At 42.2% G+C, this 19113-nt stretch overlaps 1 protein-coding gene across 2 annotated transcripts in view; it reads left to right on the top strand.

The window, feature by feature from the left end:
* Positions 1-19113, top strand: part of atg7 (ATG7 autophagy related 7 homolog (S. cerevisiae)) — a 137554-nt gene that overhangs the window by 12480 nt on the left and 105961 nt on the right. For both annotated transcript variants that reach the window (XM_067998650.1, XM_067998651.1), the window contains exons 5-11: positions 6303-6419; positions 9247-9393; positions 10298-10386; positions 11414-11535; positions 12623-12713; positions 13209-13353; positions 15292-15450. In XM_067998650.1, coding sequence (XP_067854751.1) covers positions 6303-6419; positions 9247-9393; positions 10298-10386; positions 11414-11535; positions 12623-12713; positions 13209-13353; positions 15292-15450 — 870 coding nt within the window. The remainder of the gene's footprint in view (positions 1-6302; positions 6420-9246; positions 9394-10297; positions 10387-11413; positions 11536-12622; positions 12714-13208; positions 13354-15291; positions 15451-19113) is intronic.

Below are 19113 nucleotides of genomic sequence, written 5' to 3' on the forward strand. Positions count from 1 at the left end.
ATGATGTAGCTTCCACAGCTTCCTGGGGCAGCAAATTCCACAGACCTACTACCCTCTGAGTGAAGAAGTTTCTCCTCATCTCAGTTTTGAAAGAGCAGCCCCTTATTCTAAGATTATGCCCCCTCGTTCTAGTTTCACCCATCCTTGGGAACATCCTTACCGCATCCACCCGATCAAGCCCCTTCACAATCCTATATGTTTCAATAAGATCGCCTCTCATTCTTCTGAACTCCAATGAGTAGAGTCCCAATCTACTCAACCTCTCCTCATATGTCCACCCCCTCATCCCCGGGATTAACCGAGTGAACCTTCTTTGTACTGCCTTGAGAGCAAGTATGTCTTTTCTTAAGTATGGAGACCAAAACTGTATGCAGTATTCCAGGTGTGGTCTCACCAATACCTTATATAACTGCAGCAATACCTCCCTGTTTTTATATTCTATCCCCCTAGCAATAAAAGCCAACATTCCGTTGGCCTTCTTGATCACCTGCTGCACCTGCAAACTAACCTTTTGATTTTCTTGCACTAGGACCCCCAGATCCCTTTGTACTGCAGTACTTTCCAGTTTCTCGCCATTAAGATAATAACTTGCTCTCCGATTTTTCCTGCCAAAGTGCATAACCTCACATTTTCCAATATTGTATTGCATCTGCCAAATCTCCGCCCACTCACCCAGCCTGTCTATATCCCCTTGTCGGTTTTTTATGTCCTCCTCACTCTCTACTTTCCCTCCCATCTTTGTATCATCTGCAAACTTTGATATGTTACACTCGGTCCCCTCCTCCAAATCGTTAATATAGATTGTAAAGAGTTGGGGACCCAGCACCAACCCCTGCGGAACACCACTGGCTACAGGTTGCCAGTCCGAGAATGTACCATTTATCCCAACTCTCTGCTTCCTGTTAGATAACCAATCCTCCACCCATGCCAGAATATTACCCCCAATCCAGTGATTCTTTATCTTGAGCAATAATCTTTTATGTGGCACCTTGTCGAATGCCTTCTGGAAGTCCAAATACACTACGTCCACTGGTTCCCCTTTATCCACCCTGTACGTTATATCCTCAAAGAACTCAAGCAAATTTGTCAGACATGACTTCCCCTTTGTAAAGCCATGCTGACTTTGTCCTATTAAATTATGTTTATCCAAATGTTCTGCTACTGTCTCCTTAATAATAGACTCCAAAATTTTACCCACCACAGATGTTAGGCTATAATTTCCAGCCTTCTGCCTACTACCCTTTTTAAATAAGGGTGTTACATTGGCAGTTTTCCAATCTGCCGGGACCTTTGCCGAGTCCAGAGAATTTTGGAAAATTATTACCAAAGCATCCACAATCCCTACTGCCACTTCCCTCAAGACCCTAGGATGTAAGCCATCAGGTCCAGGGGATTTATTCGCCTTTAGTCCCATTAGTTTACTGAGTACCAATTCCTTAGTGATTTTAATCGTATTTAGCTCCTCCCCCCCCCCCCCCCCCCCAGAGCCCCCTGTTTGTCCAGTGTTGGGATATTCTTAGTGTCCTCTACCGTAAAGACTGAAACAAAATATTTGTTCAGCATTTTTGCCATCTCCATGTTTCCCACCATTAATTTCCTGGTCTCATCCTCTAAAGGACCTACGTTTGCCTTAGCCACCCTTTTTCTTTTTATATAACTGTAGAAACTCTTGCTATCTGTTTTTATATTTTTTGCTAATTTATTTTCGTAATCTATCTTCCCTTTCTTAATCAATCCTTTAGTTACTTTTTGCTGTCTTTTGAAGACTTCCCAATCTTCTATCCTCCCACTAAGTTTGGCTACCTTATATGTCCTTGTTTTTAGTCGGATACTATCCTTAATTTCTTTACTTAGCCACGGATGGCTGTCATTTCTTTTACACCCTTTTTTCCTCAGTGGAATATATTTGTTTTGAAAGTTGTAAAATAACTCCTTAAATGAACACCACTGCTCATGTACCGTCTTACCCTTTAATCTATTTTCCCAGTCCACTTTAATCAATTCCACTCTCATACCATCATAGTCTCCTTTATTCAAGCTCAGTACGCTTGTTTGAGAACCAACCTTCTCACCCTCTAATTGGATATGGAATGTAACCATGTTATGGTCACTCATTCCAAGGGGATACTTAACTAGGACATTATTAATTAATCCTGGCTCATTACACAGGACCAGGTCCAAGGTTGCCTGCCCCCTTGTAGGATCAGTTACATACTGCTCAAGAAATCCATCCCTGATACACTCAATAAACTCTTCCTCAAGGCTACCCTGCCCAATTTGATTTGTCCAGTTAATATGATAGTTAAAATCCCCCATAATAATAGCTGTTCCCCGACTATTTCCTGATTAATACTTCTTCCAGCAGAGCTGCAACTATTAGAAGGCCTATATACTACGCCCACGAGTGTTTTTTGCTCCTTATTATTCCTTATCTCTACCCAAACTGTTTCATTATCCTGATCCTTTGTCCCAATATCATTTGTCTGTATTACAGTGATTCCTTCCCTTATTAACATAGCCACCCCACCTCCCCTTCCTTCCTGCCTGCCTGTCCTTCCTGATTGTTAAATACCCTGGCATATTTAATTCCCAGTCGTTGTCACCCTGCAGCCATGTTTCTGTAATGGCCACAAGATCATACCCATACGTCGTTATTTGTGCCGTTAACTCGTCCATTTTGTTACGAATGCTACGTGCATTCAGATAAAGAACTTTCAAATATGTTTTGTGACACTTAGTTCCTGCTTTTTCCTTTTTTAACACTTTACCTTTTACTCCATACCTTCTATCCCTTCCTGACATGCTTTCCTCTGTCTCCCTGCTCAGGTTCCCAACCCCCTGCCACAGCTTTGATGCTGGGTTAATCGCCTTACGCCTTCTAGTTTTCATTTTATCTGTCGTGCCTAAAGTATCTAAAGTGCCTAAAGAACACTTTCTTTCCGCTGCTCTATGCTTTTCCCTTTCACTTGTTCTTGAACAACTGTTTGTACTATTTGTATTGTAGATTTCCCCTGGGTCTTCCCCTCTCTTGCTGCTCTCAACTTTATTCCCTTCTGACTCCCCGCTCAGGTTCCCATCCCCCTGCCACTCTAGTTTAAACCTTCCCCAACAGCACTAGCAAACACCCCCGCGAGGACATTTGTCCCGGTCCTGCTCGGGTGTAACCCATCACGCTTGTACAGGTCCCACCTTCCCCAGAACCGGTCCCAATGTCCCAGGAATCTAAATCCCTCCCTCCTACACCATCCCTGCAGCTACGCATTCATCCTGTCTATTCTCCTGTTCCTATACTCACTAGCACGTGGCACCGGCAGTAATCCTGAGATCACTACCTTTGAAGTCCTGCTTTTTAATTTATCTCCTAACTCCTTAAATTCACCTTGCAGGACCTCATCCCTTTTTTTACCTATGTCATTGGTACCAATATGGACCACGACTACTGGCTGTTCACCCTCCCCCTCCAGAATGCCCTGCAGCCGCTCCGTGACATCCTTGACCCTAGCACCAGGGAGGCAACATACCATCCTGGTGCTAGGGTCAAGGTTTCCAAATGGCCAACACACTGAGAAGGCTGGGTCTGGCCACGCTGGCCGAGCAGGCACAGGATGCCCCACCCTGCGCCTCCTCATTTCCTGAGGAGCAGCCCCTTCGACCACAAGGCTGACAGACAGTGGTCGACAATAAACGTCCTGAGAGTCCTGCAAGGAAAGGAGAGGGTGGACTCGATCGGGTTTTTCCCCGACCAGACAGTCGATGCCATTTGGCAGAACATCTCATTCCCAGAGCTGACAAACAGGCACCAGGATGTAACTTGTTTGCAATCTGAGCGCCACCGCGAGCTATCCTCGAGGCTGCGGCGGGGAGGAGACCGTCGTCCACCTCCTGATGGGCTCCCCCTTCGCATAGAGGGTGTGGAGAGAGATGTATTGTTATCTGTCCCAGTTCATCCCCAACAGTTTGGTAACACAGGACACTGTGCTCTACGGGCTGTTCCCTGGATGCACACCGAGACAGACATCACCAGTGGCTGAAAGACCATTAACTCAGTGAAGGAGGCCCTTTCTTCTGCCCGAAATCTGCTGGTCTTCCAGCTGAAGGAGCTGTCCACAACCGAGTGTTGCCGACTGGCACACTCCAAGGTCCAGGAGTACGTGCTGTGGGAAGCACTGACCTACGCAAAGGCTCTATGGGGAAAGTCCACCATGTAAGGTCACCCCACCTTGTATTGCATTGTACACCATGAATCATAAGGAATATACTGTGTTTGAATTGTAATATCGAGATCGCACTGTGTACGATCTATATTGTATTGGTTTGAATTGTACTGGTTTGAAATTGTGATATTTACATAGAACTTTTTATACCTTATTTCATAGAATTTAAAGATACATTTTGAAATTTTAAAAAATGATTTTTCAGGCTTCTGCTCAAGCAGTGCACAGTGCGCAACCACCTGCCCTCAGTACTCCTTCCTTATCTGCCCACCTTGAAATATTTTTCCACTTTTATAGCTCAGATTTGAAATTGAATGTAAATTAAGTGTACTTAACTCTGGAAAATTAGTTTTTTTAATGAACAGCTGCTGTTAATATATTTGGAATTATTTTACCTTGTATATGGTTGAGATGGCAGTAGTCTCTGGATTACTTAAATCTAGCTGTTTATGTTCTATGAGGATGATATGTACTTAGAAAATGAATTAACAAGGAACAAAGATTTTAAAAAATCACTTAAGAAAAATGAATGTTTATGGTGTAGAGTAAAATACCAGCTGTTAAACTTCTACCGTGCCTCAGAGTGGTTAATTGCCTTTAAAAGAGTTGAGTGTCCTGTTTCTGTTACAAAGGCTAGCAACTTGATGTTTTAAGTCAGCCATAAACAAATAGATGAATAATGTCTTCTGAAAAAATAACAATTTACACTAGAAACTAACACTGCTATTACAATATTGAAAACTTTCATAAATAGAAGAGCTCATTTTCAAAACATCCAACACTTTAGCTAAGCTTTTGACTTACTTGTGATATGAGCTAGTTTCTCTTTACCACCCCTCCCAATTTCCTATCTGGTTTTTGATTAGGAATCTGCATCCTCTGTCACCTACATTATATAAAAAAGGCTGCTGAGATTCTGTGAGAAAATACCCTTTACTACAATTCTGGTCTCTGCCCATCCAGTCGGGGAACACTTTAGCAGTCAAGGACATTCAGCCACCGATCTTCGGGTAAGCGTTCTCCAAGGCGGCCTTCGAGACACACGACAACGCAAAATCGTCGAGCAGAAGTTGATAGCCAAGTTCCGCACCCATGAGGACGGCCTCAACCGGGATCTTGGGTTCATGTCACGCTACACGTAACCCCACCAGCAAAAAGGGGGAAAAAATTTATATGTTTTTTTAAAATTCTCTCTCTCTCTCTCTCTGCCATTTTAAGTTTCTTTCTGCCTGCCTGTGTAAAAGACACAATGTATATCGAGTGTACTGGGACGTGCTGTTCTCCGTGACTGGCCTGTTTGAATAACAACGACACCTTTTGATTGGTGTGATGCTGTCCCAACATCGTATAAGATATGCGATTTGAGAACCTTTTCATTCAATCATCTGACGAAGGAGATAATCTCCGAAAGCTTGTGATTTTAAAATAAATTTGTTGGACTATAACCTGGTGTTGTAAGATTCCTTACATTTGTCCACCCCAGTCCATCACCGGCATCTCCACATCATCCATTAAGGAGCATTGTTTAAAGAATTGTGTTAACTTTTTTCACCTGTTTCATCTCTTCCACCAAACTCCAGAATTGTGTGCTAGTTATGTGAGGTTTGACTAAATGACTTGGAGATGTAATTTCCTTTTGTTTGAAAAAAAAATGTGAATCAGGCTCAACACAGGACTTGATTCGCTGAGCCATGTAAATCAGGAAGGTCTGAGGTTTGACTCCTGGCCTGTGCTGTTAGCTAATCTCAGCTAAGGTTCTGATAGGAGCACTAAAATTGATTTCAACACCCTCTATTGTGAAGGCAAAAAATTGACTGATTTCTAGTGATTCTGCTGGAAGTAGATATGTGTGGCCATCTGATGAAGACAGGAAATGGCTCTTTTCTGATGCCCCCCACAGTTGAATAGCTTGCCCCTTTCATTGCACTCCACCTACCATGAGCAAAGTTCCCAGCTCTACCTATGATAATCAAATGTGTGAATGTTCTGTGAAATTGGAAAATGTTTTGTACTTGTCTTTAATTGCTGTTGATTTTATTTTTTTATTTTTGAGAGCTAATTTTGTTTTATTGAAACTATATTTTGCAGGATTTAAAAAAGTATCATTTCTACTACTGGTTTGCATTTCCTGCATTGTGCTTCACAGAAGGGATACCTATATTCCACCATCCAGTCAAGTTGGCAGCAAAGTTCTCCACGTGTCAGGTATAAAGACAGGAAGTCACAGTGTGGATCTTTTCTATTATAAAACTCTTGTTGTAAAATTTCTGCCCCAAAAATAATATGCTAAGAACATACTTTGAGTCTATGCATTCTCTTTTAATAACTACATTTCAGCTTTCAAAATGTGGACTATTTTTGTTATCTGTGAAAGAAAAGAGTGACGAGCCTCTGGGATGAGTGCAGAGGGCTGAGCCTAGTTAAGTGACTGGCTCTTAATCGTGAAGAGGGCTAAGCCCAGTTTAGTGATTTACAAAGTGATTCTTGTACGTCAAATGTGCCAACAAATTTCTTTCTAATGAATCTTGGACATTGAAGTGAAGTAGTACTGGAAAGAAGTCCGTGGTGATATCCACAGTAGTGAAACTTTGGTTCAGTATTTACAGTATCTCACTGAAGTAGAGCATTAGTTCTGTGAAGAACACAAGAGACTCGGGATGACATGTTAGTCTTGCCACAGTTGGAGATCTTGTGAACCAGTTTTGCTCCTGTATTGATAGTCTGCGCTGTAATTCACCTCTCCCATATTGCTTTCTTACAAAAGCTCTAATTTTGTGGTTAGCAACTCATTACAGCTGCAGTGTAGATGTTGTAGATCGGTGGGGCACAATTTCATCTCTGCAACCTCCAGGTGCTGGCAGGAGGGAAAGAGTGAAAGGGAGGAAAATCCTGAGGGATTGCCCGCCTGCTCTCTCAGGTGGTGATGGCCATGCCCGCCTGCTCTCTCAGGTGGTGATGGTCGGTGCCCGCCTGCTCTCAGGTGGTGATGGTCGGTGCCCGCCTGCGCTCAGGTGGTGATGGTCGGTGCCCGCCTGCTCTCAGGTGGTGATGGTCGTGCCCGCCTGCGCTCAGGTGGTGATGGTCGGAGCCCACCTGCTCTCAGGTGGTGATGGTCGGTGCCCGCCTGCTCTCTCAGGTGGTGATGGTCGTGCCCGCCTGCTCTCTCAGGTGGTGATGGTCGTGCCCGCCTGCTCTCTCAGGTGGTGATGGTCGTGCCCGCCTGCTCTCTCAGGTGGTGATGGTCGTGCCCGCCTGCTCTCTCAGGTGGTGATGGTCGTGCCCGCCTGCTCTCTCAGGTGGTGATGGTCGTGCCCGCCTGCTCTCTCAGGTGGTGATGGTCATGCCCGCCTGCTCTCTCAGGTGGTGATGGTCGTGCCCGCCTGCTCTCTCAGGTGGTGATGGTCGTGCCCGCCTGCTCTCTCAGGTGGTGATGGTCGTGCCCGCCTGCTCTCTCAGGTGGTGATGGTCGTGCCCGCCTGCTCTCTCAGGTGGTGATGGTCGTGCCCGCCTGCTCTCTCAGGTGGTGATGGTCGTGCCCGCCTGCTCTCTCAGGTGGTGATGGTCGTGCCCGCCTGCTCTCTCAGGTGGTGATGGTCGTGCCCGCCTGCTCTCTCAGGTGGTGATGGTCGTGCCCGCCTGCTCTCTCAGGTGGTGATGGTCGTGCCCGCCTGCTCTCTCAGGTGGTGATGGTCGTGCCCGCCTGCTCTCTCAGGTGGTGATGGTCGTGCCTGCCTGCTCTCTCAGGTGGTGATGGTCGTGCCCGCCTGCTCTCTCAGGTGGTGATGGTCGTGCCCGCCTGCTCTCTCAGGTGGTGATGGTCGTGCCCGCCTGCTCTCTCAGGTGGTGATGGTCGTGCCCGCCTGCTCTCTCAGGTGGTGATGGTCGTGCCCGCCTGCTCTCTCAGGTGGTGATGGTCGTGCCCGCCTGTTCTCTCAGGTGGTGATGGTCGGTGCCCGCCTGTGCTCAGGTGGTGATGGGTGGTGCCCGCCTGCTCTCTCAGGTGGCGATGGACGGTGCTCGCCTGCTCTCTCAGGTGGTGATGGACGGTGCCCGCTTGCGCTCTCAGGTGGTGATGGACAGTGCCTGCCTGCTCTCTCAGGTGGTGATGGTCTTGCCTGCCTGCTCTCTCAGGTGGTGATGGACGGTGCCCGCCTGCTCTCTCTGGTGGTGATGGACGGTGCCTGCCTGCTCTCTCAGGTGGTGATGGACGGTGCCCGCCTGCTCTCTCAGGTGGTGATGGACGGTGCCTGCCTGCTCTCTCAGGTGGTGATGGACGGTGCCCGCCTGCTCTCTCAGGTGGTGATGGTCTTGCCTGCCTGCTCTCTCAGGTGGTGATGGTCTTGCCTGCCTGTTCCCTTAGGTGGTGATGGTGTATACTTTGGGGAGAAATAACGAGTTTTGTTAAGCTTTTTACAGAAAGGTTCTTGCCAACTTTCTTCTCTCTCCTTCTCATCTAATGCCATTTGCTCCTTGCTTGGATATAGTTCCATGACCCTCTGGTACCTCGCCCAAGTGGTCATTCTTCATGTGTGAGCCTTGATGGTGTTGGCAGGCAGGGGATATCATAACTAGGTGCAATCCTACTTATCCAGCATCTGTAAACATGCATGTTCAGCAGAGGCCACTGGATGGCGATCAATAGTGGGAACACTGTCCTGCTCCCCTTTCTTCAACCCAGGGATGCTGAGGCCAGATGCATCCCAACCCCTGCTCTGGGTGTGATCAGCTCACTCAGCACAGACTTGATATTGAACCTGGGACGTACATGGTCAGTGAGTGGCTTAACTGCTCACTGGATAAACTCGGTGAATTGTTGAGTGAGCAAGATGTCTTTTTTTTTATCCTCCATTTGTGGAATTACCTTTTGAAATGAGTTTTTATTATTAGTGCTGAAATAACAAATTATAAAATTGGGCTGCAATTTTGTGTTTCTCTTTTGTAAACTGAATTACTTTACACATTCCACTGGGACAAACTTTAAAGCAAAACTCCATTCATTAGTTGCTGATTTTTTTGTTTGTTATATAAACAGATCCAGACACTACAAGAAGCTTACGATGAACTTTGCCAAAAGGAGGAAGTTACAGCAGTTCCTTATTTTCTGGTCAAGTACACAGAAGATTCCGTTTCATTGGCATCTTTGAGAAACTGGAATGAGTTTTTCAAAGGTCAGACCAAGGTACAAATTTACATCCAAGATTAGGTGTGTAGCTGTCTGTTAGAATAAAAAATGGTTCGGTGAGTAAGTGAAGATGGTTCTGAATTACGTTACTGAGCAGCTTTGGTCTGTTTATAAACAGGCCATCAGTCCGCTGTTAGCTCATTCATGCTGGGTGTGATCCAGTGTAACTTTGTAGATTTCATTCAGTTTTATCTTGCTGAAGGCATTAATGTATCTAGTAGGCATCAGATGTACTGTTGCTGCTACTATATAGCAACAATGCAGTCACTTGATCCTAAATAGAGGTGCCTGTTTGAGTAAGAGCAGCTAGTTCTATTGGGAATAAAATGTCATACACTTAATTAATAGATCTTCAAAGTGCTATTCGGTAAATTGTGGAATTCAGGAAGTATACAGAAAGAGTATTTCTTGAATCACAGTCTTGCAGGATTGAACTTCAAATTCTCAGTCAGTGCTCAATCCTATGAAAAGGAAAGTAACCACCACTTTTTTGCTCTCCCTAACAAAACTCATTAGTTGTATATCTGGGAATATAAAACTCATCGCCTACCTGTATAAGTACTTGCACCAATCTTTTGAACCCTCACATTACCAAAGATTTCAGAACCTTCTCAATATATCAAGGCTGATATCTGTACTGTCAACCTATAAGAATAAACAGGTGTCTAAATTAGGGTGTGGCACTCGGGCTGCTGCCTAGAGTATATTAGTTCAGGAATTCTGTTGAACTATTTGAAGGTAAAATATCCAATTGTCTTCTGGTTGTGATAGTAAAAAGTACATATTTTACAATTCTCCAATATGAGCCTGTATTTTGTACTGTTAATTTTGCCATCTTCATTTTGTAATGATGCTATTACTTTGGCGGCCACTCCCTGTTAAAGGCAATTTTCTTTGGCAGGTCACAGTTGGTGTCTATGATCCTTGCACCTTAACCCAGTATCCAGGATGGCCTCTGAGAAGCTTCCTGATCCTTATAGCCTACAACTGGTAAATGTTTTAGCTTTTATATTGTCCTGGTTTAATACATTTTTGGAAAGGATTTTCTTCGGGAAAAGGTATGCTACATTTGTGACCTGTGTGATTTTTTTTAAGCAAAATAAACCCACATATAGAAAGTAATATATAAAACATGAAACAAAGAGAGACTGTTAATTTGATGTATGAAGGACAATATAATATTGTTGCTTGATGGGGCTTTTATAGTATAAAGTGCTTTTATAACATACCTGTAAATGGTCAAATTTTACCCTTCAGTCTCTGTGAAAAGTAAAACATTCAGTTTGTTTTGAAACAAGTGCAGTGGGCAATTCTGCCAACCCTTCTTTCCACTCTCCATCCTCGATTGCCCTATTCCATTTCTTCCCATGATAATTCAGTACTGCCTGCATTGATTCTAGAGAGAAAATTATTTTACCTGGCCACTGCTGCTAAATAAAAAAAAACAATAGCCTGGTACATTTTTGCCAAGATTAAAATTGATGTCATGAAGAGTAATTGTAAGTGATTTATTAGTAGTGCTGAGAATGAACATAGCCCACTTGTTCTTATTTTCAAAATGTCTCACTCCTCTTGAGATAAAATATTAAAGTATGTTTTAGAATTTTAGTCCTGGGATGCTTTTCTGATTTTACCGACTGTTGTAGTTGTATGAAATTGTGAAAAATGTGATGGCCGTGCTTGATCATGGCTTTTATCAACAACAACAACTTGCATTTATATAGCGCTTTTAACGTAGTAAACTGTCCCAAGGTGCTTCATACCGAGCCATATTAGGACAGGTGACCAAAGGCGTAAGTTTTTTGAGGAGTATCTTAAAGGAGGAGAGTGAGATGGAGAGGCTGGAGGAGGTTACAGCGAGGGAGGAATGAGGCCATGGAGGGATTTGAAAACTAGGATGAGAATTTTAAAATCAATAATATTACCACTAGTCTTGGCACTTTACATTCCTATCGGCCTTTCTCATCAATATTTGGGAACAATTCAATGCTTTGATTACTTGCCTTTGTGATGACAGGGGCAGCTTTCTGGACTCACTCGAGGTTCTCTGCTTCAGAGACCGAACTTTGCAAGGGAACAGGGACACCCAGCACAGCATCGTCTTTGAAGTAAAACTTCCACAAATGGCATCAGTCACAGGTAGTCGGAGATCTGTACTGTTAAAGAATTTGAATATGGTTTCTTTTATGACATGATATAAAGATAACCAGAGTTTTGTTGTCACACTATGAAGTGTAAGATGAACGGAAGATTAAAGTCCTGCCTAGTTCTCAATACCATTAATGCTGGCTTAATGCACTTATTATTTGTGGAAACATGTGGCGTTTTCATACCATTACAGATCAGACTTTCTTTATGGTCATGGCAAAAAGGCGGTTTCTTTAAACAGAATTTCCTATGATCTAAAATCTGCTCTTTTGTATGTAATGTGTATAGGAAAGCAAGCCGAGGATTCCCCCAAATTGTTGTAAATAAGTCCCTGGAGATTATGTGGGATGTCAATCATGTTCCCAGACTCTTTTTGGATGGTGCAAAATGCCACCTTGTCAGGCCAATGTGTCGAGGCTAAAGCTAATAGTCGAATTTATTGACAGGTTGAATAATACATTGATGCACAGCAAGAAACTGAGAGTACAGTACTTACAGGCAAAAACAGAATCAGTCCACAAAGGTTGAAAATACACCTTTTAGAACATATTTACACAATAAGATAGATTTTTGTATTCCATTGAAAGAAAGAACTATTTTTTATAATTAACCAAGAATACTTAATGCACCAAAGTACTTTCAGGTTCCTGTGGTCACAGGAATTATACTGGGTTGAAATGCAGAAGTTTAAGCCATCTAAATTTAGGAATTGTTAAACACTTCGACTGGAATTTGTTTCTCCTAAATCAGTTCAAAAAATAGCGTTTCTTTCATGGAATAAAGCTAAGCTGTTTGGAAGAGAGAAGAAAAGTGAATGTTGGACCTCTGAAGTAAAAAAGGAAAATGCTGGAAGTGCACTGTAGTTTGATCAGCATCTGAAAGACAAAGAGATCGGCCACTTAGATGGGACCACTTCTCTGAACTATTTGGATGGAGGTCCCCCAAAATGTTAATCTGTCTTTCGTCAAATGCTGATTAACATGCTGTGCATTTTCACCATTGTTTTTAGTTTAGATGTTTAAATGTTTTGGTATTGTGGGTGATAAGCAATCCTAACTACTTAAAAATGAATTTACAGATTGTCCAAAATGTGTCGGTTGGGAGAAAAACCAGAAAGGAAGCCTGGGTCCAAAGATGGTCAATCTCAGTGAATGTATGGATCCTAAGAGGTAAATTAGTATCTTTTATCCAGTCTAATTCCTGATATTAGCAATGTTCAGGATTTAGGTGTTAACCAAAAATCCTCATGTAAAGTAGCAAAGGATTAGTCTAAAAAGTTATAAAGTGATAATACATCAAACGAATTCAGGTGATGCATATGCCATGAGACTGATCAACCTGAAAATATTGTTTAACCCTTTTTAGATCCTCAAAATGCACTCTTGCCTCTTGCTAATTTGTACAATTTGGAGTTTCTTGGAGTGCTTTTATTCAATTTTTGGCTGATTTTTTTTTTGTCAGGCTGGATGTCATGATAAATGATAGGCTACCCATGAACAAATTACATTTTTTTAAAAATCCATTCTTGGTGTGCATGTTTTTTTTTAAAAAAGGTAGAAATATGCTTTTCTGTAGACTGTAAATAAGCAGTAGGATGCAATGTTTCAGTAAGATTTTTTTTCTAAATTCAGCAGATATATTATTGTTTTTCTCTTCTATTGAAGACTGGCTGAGTCATCAGTTGATCTCAATCTTAAATTAATGCGTTGGCGTCTGGTACCAACGCTTGACCTGGAGAATGTTGTGACAACACGGTGCTTGTTGCTTGGGGCTGGTACGCTAGGCTGCAATGTAGCACGAACCCTCATGGTAAGGATTTTTTTTTCTGCCTGTTTACATTTTTTTAAGGGGACTGTGGGAGGATCTATTTATTTTTTGTATTCATTCATGGGATGTGGGCGTTGCTGGCAAGGCCAGCATTTATTGCCCATCCCTAATTGCCCTTGAGAAGGTGGTGGTGAGCCGCCTTCTTGAACCGCTATCGTCTGTGTGGTGAAGGTTCTCCCACAATGCTGTTAGGAAGGGAGTTCCAGGATTTTGACCCAGCGACGATGAAGGAACGGCGATATATTTCCAAGTTGGGATGGTGTGTGACTTGGAGGGGAACGTGCAGGTGGTGGTGTTCCCATGTGCCTGCTGCCCTTATCCTTCTAGGTGGTAGAGGTCGTGGATTTGGGAGGTGCTGTCGAAGAAGCCTTGACAAGTTGCTGTCGTGCATCCTGTGGATGGTACACACTGCAGCCACAGTGCGCCGGTGGTGAAGGGAGTGAATGTTTAGGGTGGTGGATGGGGTGCCAATCAAGCGGGCTGCTTTGTCCTGGATGGTGTCAAGCTTCTTGAGTGTTGTTGGAGCTGCACTCATCCAGGCAAGTGGAGAGTATTCCATCACACTCCTGACTTGTGCCTTGTAGATGGTGGAAAGGCTTTGGGGATTCAGGAGGTGAGTCACTCGCTGCAGAATACCCAACCTCTGACCTGCTCTTGTAGCCACAGTATTTATATGGCTGGTCCAGTTAAGTTTCTGGTCAATGGTGACCCCCAGGATGTTGATGGTGGAGGATTCGGTGATGGTAATGCCGTTGAATGTCAAGGGGAGGTGGTTGCACTCCCTCTTGTTGGAGATGGTCATTGCCTGGCATTTGTCTGGCGCGAAAGTTACTTGCCACTTATCAGCCCAAGCCTGGATGTTGTCCAGGTCTTGCTGGATGCGGGCACAGACTGCTTCATTATCTGAGAGGTTGCGAATGATTCATCATAAACTGTATTATTGCAATTACAAGTTGAAATTAAATTATTTAGCCTGGAAAGAAATTTTTTCTTGGATCAGGATCTCTGTGGATAAATTATTTTTAAAATTGTAATTCTATTTCAGCCCATGAAATCATTCACGAAAAAAAGCTTATTTTAATTTATATACTGTAATCTTTCATGAGTTATCAATGTGTAAAATTTGACTACTGTCGGGCAGCATATATCAATATGCTTTGTATTTAAAAAGATACATGATGGAGGAATTCTAGGAATGGAAATTAATTCAAAGTAATTTTGGTTCAATACATTTATATGTTTGGATGATATATGCATTTATCTGGTATCAACTGTTGCATATTCTGTAATCTGTACCAAAGAGATTTGTCTCAGTTGACATAAATCTTATAACTTGGCATCCCTGCTGTGCTCTACATATTTCTTTAAAAATAAAAATAATTTTTCATCTTCTGAATGCATGTTGGAGTTTTAAATCTGAAAATCTTTCTTATACCATGCAGCTTTAGTGCAGGTAGCACATGGATCCAGAAAATAGTCTGCCCTTATAGAATCTTACAGCACAGAAGGAGGCCATTAAGCCCATCGTGCCTATGCCGGCTCTTTGAAAGAGCTATCCAATTAGTCCCTCTCCCCTGCTCTTGTCCCAAAGCCCTACAAATTTTTCCTCTTGAAGTATATATCCAATTCCCTTATGAAAGTTACTATTGATTTTGTTTACACCACCCTTTCAGGCAGTTCATTCCAGCTCATAACAGCTCTCTGCGTTAAAAAAATTTCTCCTCATCTCCCACCCCCCCCCCCCACCCTTACTACAGCACAGAAAAAGGCCATTCCACACGAGCCTCCTCCCACTTTAATTACTGTTTCTCACCTTGCCCCAATGATGTTTCAGTTCCTAGAGGAAGAAATCTCATAGTGAGTAACAGTTAATGATTAGAATAAGTTGCTTTTGAAATAACTTGTCCTTCATTTTTTTAGGGTTGGGGAGTAAGGCAGATCACCTTTGTGGACAACGCCAAGGTGTCCTACTCTAACCCAGTGCGCCAGTCATTGTATGAATTTGAAGATTGTCTTGGAGGCGGGAAACCTAAAGCACTAGCTGCTGTGGAGAAACTCCAAAAGATTTTTCCAGGCGTGGTGAGCATGTGTTTTACATTGTTTTCAGATTATTATTATCTGTGCTGTATAATGGGCAGGGCTGCATTTAGCTTTGCACTGGGGTATGACCTCAGTTGTAGCACTAACCTATCACTGGTTTTAGTAGGGCAGTGCACACATGATGAAGATATCTTTAGTAGCAAAAAAAGTTAAATAGGGAGTACAATTTCGAAGTATGCGAATTATACAAAACTTGGCAACGTAGTAACTGGTGAGCATAAAAGTAGCAGACTTCAGGAGGACATAGACAGACTGGTGAAATGGGCAGTGACATGGCAGATGCAATTTAATGCGGATAAGTGAGAAGTAATGCATTTTGGGAGGATCAACATGGAGATGCAATATAATGTAAACAGTACTATTTTGAGGGGGATGCAAGAGCAGAGGGACCTGGAGATGCATATTCATAAATCTTTGAAGGTGGCAGGGCAAGTTGATAAGACGGCTAAGAAAGCATATGGCTTTGTAAATAGGGGCAATGAATACAAAAACAAAGTTCGGCTTCAACAGGAGTATTGTGTACAGTTCTGGGCATCACACTTTAGGAAGGAGGGTACAGAGGATGTTTATCAGGATGATACCAGAGATGAGGGATTTCAGTTATGCGGAGAGACTAGAGAAGCTGGGGTTGTTCTCCTTAGAGCAGAGATGGTTAAGGGGAGACCTAATAGAAGCATTCAAAATGATATGGGGTTTTTATAGAGCAAGTAGGGAGAAACTGTTTCCTCTAGCAAGTGTGTCGGTAACTAGAGCTCATAGATTTAAAATTAATGGCTAAAGAACTAGAGGGGAAATGAGAAATTTTTCACAGAGAGGGTTGTTAAGATCTGGAATGCAGTACCTGAAAAGCTGGTGGAAGCAGATTCCATAGGAAATTTCAAAAGGCAATTGGACATGTACTTGAAGAGGACTAATTTGCAGGGTTATGGGCAAAAGCTGGGGTGTGGGATTAAATTGGACAGCTCTTTCAAAGAGGACCCGAATGGCTTCCTTCTGTGCTATAAGATTCTATGACTCTATGGTTTTGTAGAAAAGTATAGTTGAGATGGTGGCATCAAAGAAACTGGATTTCACCAATTAATGCTGTTTGTAAAAATGATTTTCTATAAGTGTTTTGACAAATTTTATTGGGCAGTAGTGTGACTGAGACCTATTATATTATACAACATTATGCCTGACGTTACTTGCCCCTCCCAAGCTGCTCTGTAAATCTATCATATTCAAGCATTTTACACCATTGTCTTGTAGCATGGGACTGAAGTCACAAGAACATCTTTCTGTACAGCGCCTGTTGGTAAATTCGCTAATACAATTTTTTTGTCTTGGGGTAAGTATTCACAGCCATCTCCATGATTCATGGAAGTAGTAATATTTGGTAATAAAATGACATGTGTATTTTAATCTTTCACTTTGAAATGGCATTTGAGAAGACACTGAGCCCATCTGGCTTAATGTGAGTATTAAAGTGCCCTTTCATGGTTGTAACCCACATGAAACGATGATTTTTATTTAAACATTGTTCCCATACCTGATGAAAAAAACATACTTTATTCATATTGTATGAATTGTTGCATCTTTCTTAGCTCCAGGATAAGCTTGGTATTGTTTGGTATTGCTCCATTTCCTATTTTGTATCCTCTCTCCGCGTGTCTCAGTAGAGACTGGTGTCCCCAGCGCAGAAAGATACTGGCTGGCAGAACCTCCTCCCCAATTTCTCTTGGGTTGATTACAGTTACTGTTCAGCTTGATGACTTGAAGCTATTCTGCCCTGTTTTGAATTCTTCAGTACTATTTATAATGCAGCCTTTTACATCGTCCTTTTGAAGTTTTTTGGTGAATGTCTGTCTGGATGAGAAGCATCCCTATTTGCAGTGTTAGACAAGCAATACTGTGGGTGTGTCATGACAAGCCTCCTACTTTAGTATTAGAGTCATGTTATCTTCTATTTTGAAATTGTTTGGGTGCACATGTCTTACCAGTTATCGTTTGTTGATTTATAACCCTGCACTGACTGAATTTAATAAACTAATTATGTAGTAATAATATGCAGAATACAAAATACCCTTGGTAAAGTTGTGCAGTTGAGCCTTGAGGTCTTTTTGATGGAATTAATGTCTTCAAAAGAATGTCTCTCTGGATGTTCCAAATGCTATTTTGTTGCAATGCCCTCCATGAAGAGCTCACATTGCTTTTAATATTTTAATGCCAGATTTTGTTCTCAGCTATAAGGGGTGTGCAGTGGACGGGTATGCTGCACAAGATTGAGGTTTTGTTTTGTTCTTTACATTTCTGGAGGTGGGAGTCTACATTGTAAAAAAAAATGATTGAACTCCAAAGACTGACCTGGCCACATAATTGAAATGAACAGATCAATGTTTTGATGTGCTTTGGACTATGCGGCCTTAGGTGCTCAGCTCAGTAACTTACTGGTGGTCCAGCAGAGCGGATGCCTCTGAATCTCGGGGGATTAAATCATTGTCTCATAAGGATGCTTGACCATCAGTTTTCCCAGCTTTGCATGTATTGCAAGCCTCAATTTTACATCTAAAAGTGCAAATAGGACTTGCTTTTTTTTGAAAAGTTCCAGGGGTTCTTGCCTTAAAATAAACATGTGGTTAGAATGTTTAAGACCATATAAATTACTACTTTGAGAGTTTATTATTTGTCTAAATGCAGTGGTTTTTAGGGGGGGGGGGGAATGTATTTTTTGGCATAGAAGTATTTTATAGCATTTTGATCCTGCATTATATTTTCGGCATGAGAACTTTTTTTGGAATTCTGTTCATTCACGATTGATTCATCTTCAAAGTCTTTTAGACGTACACATTTTCAGATATGCTTTTTAAGACATCAGAAGCTTCTCCTTTTAAGATGCTCCTTAAAACCTACCTTTTTCACCAAGTTTTTAGTTACCCGTTCTAATATCTCCTTATGTGGCTTGGTGTCAAATTTTGTTTGACAATGCTCCTGTGAAGTGCCTTGATTCGTTTTACTACGTTAAAGGCACTATGTAAATGCACGTTGTTGTTGTGATATTCAGCACTGAATGGAGAGTAACGGTAACATTGGGGAAAACATTCTGTAATCCCTCATTTTAATCCCACAATTTGATGGGAATCATGGTGACATTTTACATTTCCATATTCATTTTAAAAGTCAAAGCAAAGCTCAATAAAATTTATACTGGCACCTTTTCTGATTACATTTGTATGTTTATGTTCTCAGTGTCTTTTAATTACTTTTCAGAATTTTAATAACTACCTGTAAAAATGCATTTACTGGAGAAGGAAGGAGTTCATTCATTTCTGATGTAGTTTAAATGCTCAAAGGGCAGAAACAACAGGTCATTATCAATGAATGTTTGTCTTACTGCAGCATCTTTGCAGAAATCCTTCAGGGAAGTGTGCATGGCGATGTTCCATTTTCACAGTGTCCTGGTGGATATCATTAAAAGGGCCTGCATTCTCTTTGTTAATAACAGTGTGACCAACGTGCAGTCTGAGAGACAGACTGACGGAATCATTGAACACAGATTTGTTGCTTTCAGTGCTTAAAATGTAACATATTGGGCCAGATTTTGCTGTGAAAGTAAGGGCGAAGCTAACAGTGCTCACCTTTGTTTCTATGCAAACCGGTCAGTAA

Source organism: Heptranchias perlo, chromosome 17 (genome assembly GCF_035084215.1).
Source record: "Heptranchias perlo isolate sHepPer1 chromosome 17, sHepPer1.hap1, whole genome shotgun sequence".
NCBI lineage: Eukaryota > Metazoa > Chordata > Chondrichthyes > Hexanchiformes > Hexanchidae > Heptranchias > Heptranchias perlo.